Source organism: Oryctolagus cuniculus, chromosome X (genome assembly GCF_051225735.1).
Source record: "Oryctolagus cuniculus isolate XC-2025 breed Fujian yellow rabbit chromosome X, ASM5122573v1, whole genome shotgun sequence".
Classification (NCBI taxonomy): domain Eukaryota; kingdom Metazoa; phylum Chordata; class Mammalia; order Lagomorpha; family Leporidae; genus Oryctolagus; species Oryctolagus cuniculus.
In genome coordinates, this window is record NC_142888.1 from 85593178 (window position 1) to 85605354 (window position 12177).

General features: G+C 36.8%; 1 protein-coding gene across 1 annotated transcript in view; it reads right to left on the reverse strand.

Annotated features, from left to right (window-relative positions):
* Positions 1-10089: 10089 nt before the first annotated feature.
* DNAAF6 (dynein axonemal assembly factor 6) overlaps positions 10090-12177 on the reverse strand; it is a 54936-nt gene continuing 52848 nt past the window's right edge. The window contains exon 7 of the mRNA XM_008272848.5: positions 10090-11381. Within this exon, the coding sequence (XP_008271070.2) occupies positions 11252-11381 (130 nt within the window). The 3' untranslated portion in view covers positions 10090-11251. The remainder of the gene's footprint in view (positions 11382-12177) is intronic.

Genomic DNA, 12177 nt, shown 5'->3' on the forward strand with positions numbered 1-12177 from the left:
CTTCCAGGCCAGCTCTCTGCTGTGGCCAGGGAGTGCAGTGGAGGATGGCCCAAGTGCTTGGGCCCTGCACCCCATGGGAGACCAGGAGAAGCACCTGGCTCCTGCTATCGGATCAGCGCGGTGCGCCGGCCGCGGCAGCCATTAGAGGATAAACCAACGGCAAAGGAAGACCTTTCTCTCTGTCTCTCTCTCTCACTGTCCACTCTGCCTGTCAAAAAAAAAAAAAAAAAAAAAAAAAAAAAAAAAAAAAAAACCAGCCTGGAAACCTGGAGGGAGGAAAATGCAGTTGGAGCTCTTTAGAAGTTCTATTCCCAGAATTATCCTGTCACCTAAACAAACAAACAAAAGTCTCCACAAGAAAAGAAAGCTATAGATTGATATGCCTTGCCAAAATAGGTGCAAAAATCCTCAACACAATGCTAGCGAACCAAAACAAGCAACATATACAAAGCATCACACACCATGAGCAAGTAGGGTTTATTCCTGGAATAGCAAGTTGGTTCAACATGTGAATATTAATCAATATAATAGACTGAAGGACAAAAATCACATGATTATCTCAACAGATACATAAAAATTTCACAAAATTAAATTCCATTCATGTTAAATATGCTTGACAAATTAGGAACAGAGGGAATTTCTTTTCTTTAGTAAAAAGCATCTATAAAAAACCCAAAATTATCATAAAGAACAAGAAAGGATGTCCACTCTTAGCACTTTTATCCAATGTTTTATGGATGCTCTAGCCGGGACAATTAGGCAAGAAAAAGAAATAAAAGGCAACCAGATTGGAAAGAAAGACTGACTCTATTCACAGATGACATCATATTGTATATAGAAAAATATAAGTAATACCCTTAGAGCTAATAAGCAAATTCAGCAAAGCTATAGGAAAGATCAATAAAAAAAAGTAACTTGTATTTCTGTATACTAGCAATGAACAACTTGAAAATAAATTAAGAAAGCAATACCATTTACAACATCAAAAACAATAAAATACTTGGGAAAAAGTTTCTTAAAGAAACTGTTTCCAAAATCATATGGAAATGCTAGAGACTCAGAATAGGCCAAACATGGCAGAGGGCAAGACGTGAGCAATGCATGGCAAGACAAAGCAAAAATACTAGCGAAGATCTCTCTTCCTTTTTTTTTTTTTTTTTGTAAATGTTAACATTCACTTACTTCAAATATATTTAGTTGACACATAGTAATTGTGCATATTTATGGAGTATAGTGTAGCATTTTAATACATGTATGCAGCATGTAATATCAGATCAGGGTATGTGGCATATTACCACCTCAGACATACATTATTTCTTTGTGTTGTGAACATTTAAAATTCTCTCTACCAGTTATTTTGAAATATCCAACTAGCTGTTGTCAACCATTGTTATCCTACTGTGCCATAGGACATTAGAAGCTATTATTTCAATTCAGCTACACCCCTGTGTTCATTAACCACCCTCTCTACAACCCTCCCTCCTCCATGCTCTTCTCAGGATCTGGTAACCACTCTTCTCTACTTCTTTGAAATCAACCTTAGTTTCCACATACAACTCTAAGTGAAAACATGTGGTATTTGTCTCTCTGAGTCTGACTTACTTCACTTAACATAATGTCTTCCAATCCCATCAATGCTGAAGAGGTTGTATCTGGTAAATAAAACAGCTCCCTTTCTAGGTGCAATCTATGCAGAAAAACTGGAAACATACCACAGGTAATGATGGTAGAGAGTGTTCACGGCTGCAACGGAAGATGGAGCAGTGGTCATAAGATCAAAATCCTGGAGCTGGCTTTCTCCCCTACTGACTATTTTAAGCAAGCCTTTTATTTTGAAATAATTTTAGGTTCACATGAAGTGGCAAAAACTTATAGAGTGCATTTTCATATTCCCTTCACTCAGCTTGCTTAAGGTTAATATCTTGCATAATCATAGTACAGTGATCAAAACTGAGAAATTGACATTGATACAATACTATTAACTAAATTACAGGCTTTATTCAGATTCCTCAAGTGACCTTTAAAGTCTGTAATGCATCAAGGATTGAAAAGGAAATTTTAAAAAGGAGGATGCAGAGAAGGGTTGCCGAAGGTTGTATAGGGCCAAAAGCATCTGAGCCAGAGGAAGCAATTTCGAGCCAAAATTTAGCATAGCACTGCTGAGTGCCTCTTCCTAATACATCTCCCTGGGGCAGTGGAGGGGGAAGAGGCTTTGTAATTTGCCTGTTTGTGGAAGATCCTTTCGTTTTTTTCATTGAGGGAAGGGCTTTTCTTATTCACAGCAAGTTTCACCTTAACCTCAGCTTTGCCTTTCCCTGTACTCTGGGTTATCCAGAGAAGGTTCTAAATAAAAATAATCACTTTTCACCCTCACTACCCATCCATTTAACACCTCCTCCCAAGGATGTGAATATACAGTGTATTTGGATAAAAACACGCTGCTTAGGTTGAAAGGTGATACCGACCTTTTATGCACAGAGTAAGAAACAAATAAAACATTGAAACAGATTGGCAGGATGAGGAATGCAGTTTGCTTTCCAGCACCTCTCAAGTTGGATGTTCATAATGAGGTTTCTGAAATTTGGACTGGTATAGATTTAGTGTAAGACCGATTCATATGCGAGTATAGTGAAATATATTTTAAAGTCAAATAGAAACATTTAAAAATTATCTTGTCAGGAGAGTTGACTAAAAATGCATTGCACTCAAATTCTGTTGCTTTATAATATATTACAAATCATATATTACAAATCATCAGCTGCTCTTCTAGCAGCAAAATTTATGGATGACTTCATGGTAAAATTAAATGGGAGAAGGCAGAGTGTGACAATGAATGTTTTAAACATATTTTATAATGGTCAAGTATAGAATTAAGAAACCAAAAAATTAATTGTTCCAAAATAAATTCCAGATGGATACAGTTAAAAGATGAAACTCCAAAACCACTAGAATAAAAATAAGTGAATAATCTAAGAATATAATAAATAAAAATAAAGACATCCCCTTAGGAATACTATAACAAAGAAAATATTATTTATTATTGTTACATTGGGAAATATTTGTAAAGTGTATTATAGATAATGAGACTGTCTAATGGGGCTTGGGGTCTGTGGGCCCCTCAGACATAGGTAGAATGTCCTTCACAAGCAGGCTGCCAGCTGTGGCTAGAAAGCCTGTCTCCAGACCCACCAGCATCTCCCCCACTAATAGCTTCTTGTGCTGTATGTGAGACTTTGAGGTTTGAAATCACACCTCCAGGATGGTTGCAATCTTTCACCCAGAGCTAGCAGAGGAGGGGTAAGTCTCTGGAGAGAGTCAGGCTATATCCAGGAGAACCCCAAGCCAATCAACATATGCATGTGAAACCCCTGTCCAAAGGGCACCCCTAATAAAATGACTCAACGAACAGATATTAATGCCTTAAAAATCCTAGACACTTCCTCAAAGTCAGCGTCCTGCTTGAGCACTTCACCTGGTCTCCTTTTGGACCAGACACTTTTCCTGTTGCTTACCAATCAAATAAAAGTACCTGCATACTGTTTCCTGGCTTTTTATTGTTATACTATGCTGAGGAAAAGAACCCACGAAACTTTCTCCTGAAACAGCCCTCCCCTCCACGATCAGTAACAGATAAATTTTATATTCTTAATATATGTGGAACTTTTACATATCAATAAAAAATATTCTAATAGAAAAATAAACAATAAATATGAAATCATTAAAAATCACTGTAGTGGACAATATTCTGCGACATCCAGATCTTACTTCAAGACAGGACTTATTCTCTCAGCTACTGGGAGGGCTGCTGGCACACAGCTCCCTGCCTTCAGTCTTCTCTGAGAACTTCACTCAGCTGAAGCGAGCACCAAGCCTAAGGTCACACTCCTTCACAGGTGCAGGTCGCATTCTATGACCAGTCAATACAGGAAGTAAAGGCTCAGCCCCTTTGCTCTAATTGGGGACAGTTGTGGAAGGTTATTGCAAATGCAGAGCTTCTTGTGTGATCTGCTAAGACCTTTCGATGGCATTGCAGCCCAGCTACTCTCATTGTTTAGTCTTGCTTCCACAGGGATTGATTCCGAGAGCACTCCCCAATAAACTTTTTGCCTGACTTATGGTATGTTTTCTAGGAAATTTAATCTACAACAATCGTGCTGAAGACATTTGAAATATATAATATATTGCTAAGGAATTAGACTGACCCTTTCTAGCAATGTGGCTAACTAAATTATCTGAAAAACTTTTGATACCAGTGTCTATAAGTGCAAGAAATTTTTTTTACTGCATAGCTGAGCTCCTGAGAAACAAAGGAAATATCATCCCTCCCCCCCCCCACCCGAAAGAATGGGTGTTATCAACCAGACAGAAAATAACAAATGCTGATGAGGATGTGTAGAAAGGGGAACTGGTTGCGGGTGGGAGAGAAGTTATGGGGGGGGGGGAGCATTGTAATCCATAAGCTGTACTTTGGAAATTTATATTCATTAAATAAAAGTTAAAAGAAAAAAAAGAAAGGGAAACTGTTATACACTGTTGGTGGGAACGTAAATTAGTGCAGCCACTGTGGAAAACACTATAGACATTTCTTAAAAAAGAAAAAAAAACTGCCATATGATCCAGCATTCCCCCTACAAGATATATAACCAAAAGACATGAAATCATTGTATCAAAGAGATACCTGTTCTACCATGTTTATTGCAACAAATAGCCAAAATAAGGAATCAAAAAAGGTACTCATCAGAAGAACGATAAATAAAATGTGATATATTACACACAATAGATTACTATTCATCCGTTAAAAAGAATGAAACCCTGTATTTGCAGCAAATTAGATGCAATTGGAGGACATCATGTTAAGTGACATAAGCCAAACACAAAATAATACTGCATGTTCTACTTCTTATGTAGAACCTAAAATAAAATAATAAAAAACAAAAAAACTGAGGAAGTTGGATGTAGTTCATTAATTACAACTAATATATTATACTAATGTGAGATATTAATAATAAGGGAAGCTGAGTGTGGAGATTATGAAAGTTCTTTATATTACCTCAAAATTATTGTTTTGTGAATTTAAAACTATTCTAAAAATTTTAAAATTTATTTGAAAAAGTAAAATAAGCTTTTAAAAATGGCCAAAAAAGGGGCTGGCACTCTGGTGTAACAGGTTAAGTTGCTATCTGCAGTGCTGGCATCCCAAGTCCTAGCTACTCCACTTCCGATCCAGCTCCTTGCTAATGAGCCTAGGGAAAGCAGTAGAAGATGGCCCACATGCTGGGGCCCCTGCACCCACTTGAGAGACCCGGAAGAAGCTCCTGGTTCTTGGCTTCAGATTGGTCCAGCTCTGGCTGTTGCAGCCATTTGGAGAGTGAACCAGCGGATGGAAGATTTCTCTCTCTCTCTCTCTCTCCCTCTGGCCCTCCCTCCTTCCCTCTGTAACTCTGCCTTTCAAATAAATAAATAAATAAAGTCTTTAAAAATGGCCAAATAATAATAATGTTGTCCTCTCTGTCCCTGGAGACAAGGCTTTCATTGAAGAAGTGGGAAGACAATCTCTAAAATAAAAATAAAAAGAAAAGAAAAAGGATATTTTTTAAAAAGGGGGAAACTTTAAGATGCCAGAGTTGAAAAGAAAACTGATTGAAAGGTTCAACTTTCATTTAATAGGAATTCCAGAAGAAGAAAGCAGAAAATGGGAGTAAGGCAACATTCAAAGGGAGAAGGGCTGAGAATTTTCCAGGATTGATGAAAGATTTGAGAAGCACAAGTGCCAAGCAAGAAAAATAAATCTAAATTTAAACCTACCACAGTCAAATTGCAGAACACTAGGTCCCAACATTGTGGCACACTGATCAAGTACCACCCCTGCAATGCCACTATCAGAATGCTGGTTCTAGTCCTGGCTGCTTCATCTTCTTATTAATGTGCCTGAGAAGGCAGTGGATGATTGCCTGAGTACAAGGACTCCTGTCACCCATTTAGGAGATCCAGATGGAGTTCCAGCTCCTGGCTTTGGCCTGGCCCAGCTCTGGCTGTGGCAGCCATCTGGGTAAAATCTCTGTCTCAGTCTCTCACCCTCTCTGTAACTCTGTCTTTCAAATAAATAAAATAAACCTTAAAAAACATTGTAGAACACCAAAACACAGAGAAAAATCTTTAAAACTACCAGAGACAAAAGAAAAATTACCTGCAAATGAACAATAATGAAATAGAAAACAGACTTCTAAATTACAACAGTTTAGGCCAGAACACAGATAAATAATATTTTCAAAGTTATGATGGGAAATAACTGTCAATATAGATTTCTTTTTAAAATTTTTAAAAATGTATTTGAAAGGGAGGGAGGGGAAGGGAGGGTGGGAGGTAAAGGGGATGGGGGAGAGAGAGAATGAATCTCTCATTGCTGGCTCACTCACTCCCTAAATGCCCACAACAGGAGCTGGGAACTCCATCTGGGTCTCTGCTCTGTAGTGGCAGGGACTCAAGCACTTGAGCCATCACCTTTTCTCTCCCAGAGTACACATTAGCAGGAAGGTGGAACTGGAAGTGGAGCTGGGACTCAAGTCCAGGAACTTTGATATGGGATGTGGGCATCCTAACTGGTGTCTTAAATGCAATTGTAAATGCTTGCCCCAACCTAGATTTCTAAATTCAGCTAAATTATCATCCAAGAGTGAGGGCAATAAAAATACTTCTAGAAATGAACTGAGAGAATCAAAAACCCACAAGTTCTTGCTGTGGGAAATATTAAGGTATGTACTTCAGAAAGAAAGTACTAATGTGGAAAAAAATGGTGAGCAAAGATATTGATAAACATGTGGATAAATCTAAATAAACATTAACTGTAGAAAACAATGATGATGATAAATAATTTTTGTACACAAAAACAAAGTGGGAGAGGCATTGTTGTATTAAAACTGAGCCCTTAACTTGTTTTAAGGGAGGGTAGAACTACCAAGAAACTAGATATTTGAGTTAAAAAAGAAAGAATATGCAACTTTCAAACCACTGGAAGAAAAAAAAGACCTTAAACAATTGACCAGTGAGGGAAAAAGACAATGAAGGAGGAAAAAGTGTAGAAAAGGCAAAATAAGAGAGAAGATGATATAAAGACAAGATGATAAATAAGACAAAATGATATAAATAAAGTATATAATTTATCAAAATAAGTGAACTGGACTGAAACTTGTGTGTTTAAAGACAAAATCTTGGTTGGTTTTTAAAAGTACAAAATTTAATTACATGCTATTTGTAAGAAGTCTTATGTAAAATGTAGAAAGCATGGAAAGCAATAGAAAAAGATATGTCAGAAAAATAGTAACCAAAGTGATGCAGCTATGTCAATGTTAAGCAAAACATAGGTTAAAACAACAAATATTATTGGGGATAAAGAGCATCACAGTGAATTGATAAAGGGAAGATATAACAATTCAAATTCTGCATCTAAAAATATAGCCTCAAAATATATAAAGCAAAAATTGATGGAATTATAGGAGGAACTGAAAAATCTATAATGGGTGGCACGTTTTAATACACGTCTTTGTATAAAGCCAACTAAAAAAATAACAAGAATGTAGAAGATTTGAACAACACAATTTTTAAAAAAGCTTAAATTGATAATATATTTATATAATTCTGTACCAATTACAGAATAGCTCATTCTTTTAAAATACACATAGATCTGTATCACACTCTTCCACCACAATGCAACAAAATTATAATTCAGGAACAAAAACAAAATTAAAGAATACACTTGGGAATTAAAAGTAGGTTATAAAACCTGTTTGTGCAATATTACTCATTTGGGAAAAATAATATGTATGTTATGCATTGGGGTGAAAAAAGGTTGGAAAGCAGCAATAAAAATTATGAGTGGTTATTTTTGGTTCATTGGCTTACAGAGACTTTTTAGTTCTATTTTTAAAAGTTTTTGTATGCTGTTAAAGCTTCCTGCTTATAACATGTCAGCATGTATTTTCTTTCTAATTAGAAAAGTATCAACAATGAATTTTATTTATATAAACATGTAAATTGCCTGGTGTATTACAATAGTTGGTCTCCCCTTTTCCATTCTTGCTTCCTAATATATTCTCTTCCCCAAGCACTTAAAACAAAATCCAAATTCTGAACTTATGGCCTACATGATTCTACAGGACATTGTTGTAGCCTACATAACCAACCTTACCTCCAGTCACACTCCACTATGTTCCCTCTATTCTAGCTACACTGGTTTTCAAACTCATTTAAGATTTATTTTTTTATTTATTTGAAAGGCAGAGGCAGAGAGAGAGAGAGAGAGAGGTCTCCCCTCTGCTGGTTCACCCCCCAAATGGCTGCAATGGCTGGAGCTGAGCTAATCCAAAGCCAGGAGCCAGGGGCTTCTTTCAGGTTTCCCACATAGGTACAGGGGTCCAAGTAACTTGGTCATCTTTTGCCGCTTTTCCAGGCTTATTAGCAGGGAGCTGGGTTGGAAGTGGAGCAGCCAGGACTCCAATCGGTGCCCATATGGCAGGTGGGCATGGCAAGTGACTGCTTTACCTACTACGCCACAGTGCCAGCCCACAAACTCATTTTTATTAAGCTCCTTCCATCTTGCATCTTCACATTTGCTACTGACTGGCACCTAGAAACCTTACTGCTTTCCATCCCCATTCTCCACACTCTCTTTACTTGTATCTTAGAGTATTCATTTTGTAGCTGAAGTGTTAAATCCTTAGGCAAGTCTTTGCTCTTCCCTAGACTAAGTTTGGGTTCTCTGATAGGTGCTCCCAAAGCACTCATTCTTTTGCTTCATAGCAGTAATAATAAATTGAAAATATATGTGTATATGTTTACTTGACTGTTGTTTGTCTACATTGCGCAACTGCCTGCTCAATGAGGGCAGGGACTGCACCTAGTTTTCTTACTACTATACCCCCAGCACCTAATAACAATGCCAAACATATGGCAAGCACTCAGTGGATATTTGTTGGAAGAATGAACAAATGAGGAATGAATGAATGAGTTACTGAATCTCCACAAAAACTACCAGAGAGTACAGAATAAAACTGAGGTAGAGAAGTTCATGAAGGAGAAGCATATGTGGGTTGTGTTATGCTACATTTGTGCTTTTAACCTTCAGTTCTGGTAATGGCTAAGAGTCATTGGAGAATGCTGAGATAATAAATTTCCTTTTCCATTATCTTTTCTACATTTGTCTTAGTGAACTATTCTTCTTTAAAGGAAGGAAGTCCTGTGAATTAGCTTAAAAACAAAACAGTATAGCTACAGCAGTTGTTACTTCTAAGGCCAAGGACAGTGAAGTAGGATGATTTCTAGATGAGTATAAATTACTGGATCATATTTCATTGTTCTTGAAACTCTGTTACCTTATATAATTGATACAGCACCACCTAACCAAAGCCCAATTCCAGTTGGCCTGGATATGCTCTATCTTCTCTTCCAGGGACAGCTTGTACACATTCAGTCAGCTTGAGTAATAATGGCCTTTGTAATTAGGGCCAGTACATAGGAAAAAGACATACATTTTCCACTGACTCATTGTTGCTCTCCAGAGAAGAAAAATATTGGCTATTGCTTAGACTGGCCCCAATGTTTACGTTTTAGGATGAAAGCTTAAATTCTTAAAATACAGCCTTAAAGATTGATGCTAAGAAAGCAAAGTAGGACAATTTTGATCCTGTAACACTACGAACACATGCATATATACTGCACTGTGTTTTCTTTCAGTTAATCCCATCCTCAACTATTGCCCCCACACAAGAAAGTCATGGTGGTAATTTAAATGTCAAATTCTCTACAAGAGTTCATTATTTTAACACAACCACCTTTCTGCAATCTCAGTATTTTCCCTAGTCACAAACTAGAGGCTTGGTAATTATAAACATAATTTACTCTAGAAAATATCTACTTGTATATTTGTTTCCTAATATTTTACGTCAACATGATGAACTTTTTTTCCCCAGAAATTACTACCAGGTACCTCTACAGTTCTACAATGATATTTGAGGTCAAGTAAAACCATTATTAAAACATAATTTATTCATAAATATGAAATAAATGTTTATAATAGCATAGATGAGGCATAGAGGGGGCATTGGCACAATTCATAAAAATAGATGCATCCAATTATAAGAAGAAAGATAGGAAATTAGAGAGAATGGGATTTGTAGATGTACCATGCTTTTCTTTTTTTTTTTTTTAGAAAATATTTATTTATTTATTTGAAAGTCAGAGTTACACAGAGAGAGGAGAGGCAGAAAAAGATGTCTTCCATCCACTGCTTCACTCCCCAGTTGGCGGCAATGGTTGGAGCTGCGCCGATCTGAAGCCAGGAGCCAGGAGTTTTTTCCGAGTCTTCCACTTGGGTGCGGGGACCCAAGCACTTGGGCCATCTTCCACTGCTTTCCCAGGCCATAGCAGAGAGCTGGATTGGAAGTGGAGCAGCCAAGACTCAAACTGGCACCCATATGGTATGCCAGCACTGCAGGCAGTGGCTTTACCCACTATGCCACAGCGCCGCCGCCCCCCACCTCCATGCTTTTCTTTATATTCCTTTTAAATGTCAAGGATTTCAATAGACTAAGTATAAACACAGTATCTCAAAAGGCATTGTTAGTGATTATTAATGCACAAAAAGAAAATAATGTAAACTTACTAGATTCAAGCACTGAAAGCCAAATGATACTACGTGCTCAAGAGTATTTGTTACTCAAATAAACATGTGGTTAGTATGATGCATCAAGTGATTTATAGCCTTTTGTTATGTATATAGTCCAGAAAACAAGGAAAGCCTAAACTATGAACATTCTAAATCATATGATCAAAATTAATGGAAAAGCAACCAAATACATTTTTTTCTGGTGACAATTATGACCAATTACTATACAACTGATTGTATTATGGTGTAATTTTGTTAAGTTCTTCAGACTACTGAAATAAGTGAACCAACCATTTCCTGATCATAATTCAGTCATGTAATTGATCAGGTAGTAATCTAATTGGTTAGCCTATACGTATTCTATTCAGCTGTCAGCGTAACAATGGAATAGCTTGTTGGTATGAGGAAATAGTATTTTCTATCAGAGTAATAGAAGTGACTGTAAATGATCAGAATATCAATAGCATTGAGTTTTGGTCCTTTCCAAAATATGTCATAGTAGTAAACAGAATACACAAAACTAACACTTCTTCAAAGTTTTAAAGTTTAATCAGTGCCATGTTTCCATTTTTTCTCCTTATCCATGTAATTTCAGAAAAGATTAAGAAAATCAAACTCTCTTTTCAGAGTTACGGTAATTTCGAGAGTCTCAGTCTCCGGGACATAGGATGCTTTGGCACTGTTGCATTCCACAGGATAGGGAAGGGTTAACAACAGCTTCCTAAAATAAAATAAAAACCTAGAATTAGCTTTCTAAAATGATGTATCATCTTCAATAAGGCAATAGAAAGCAACATGTACCACTAGAATATGAGAAACAAGAAAATCCCAGATATTTAGACAATATAAATACTGGACAAAAATATGCTTGAATAACACAAATAGTATACAAGGTTTTTGGCCTTAAATATTCAAGCAGTTGTTTTGATTCTCCCTCTTTTTTCTGAATTGACCTCATTTTGCATTGTATAAACATAGCCTCATGTGCATAGGCATAGAAATAGAAGCAAGCAACTTCAAGCTTGCTGGACAGATGTGTTGTCAGTTATACTTATGAATAGCTGAAATTTGACTGACTGACACAAATTTGAAAACCAGAATGGTTCTATAACATTTGTGCTAACACAATTTTAGGCTGAATCGCTACTACAGGTGTAGCTTTTGAAACTCAGGCCTGGAATGACTTTAGTACTAGATCAATGAAAGTGCTTCTCTCTGCTTGCTTCTCATTCTTTCTACTACACACTGACAAAAGCTCCCCATGATAGATTGCTGGGTTTATATTGCAATGTATGGTTCAGATGCTGGATAGTTGTATGCTTTAGATGCATTGCCAGGATGAGACATCTATAAGCCTGTCACAGAGGTATGAATCTGAATTATACATGGGGTCAGCATATGCTGGTATCTGAAGAAAATTAAATGCATGAAACACTTGTTACATCAAATTCTCAGTAGAGAAGGCCTGAGTATCTTTATAAAAGATGAACAGAAAAGCTCTTTTAGATACAAATCAG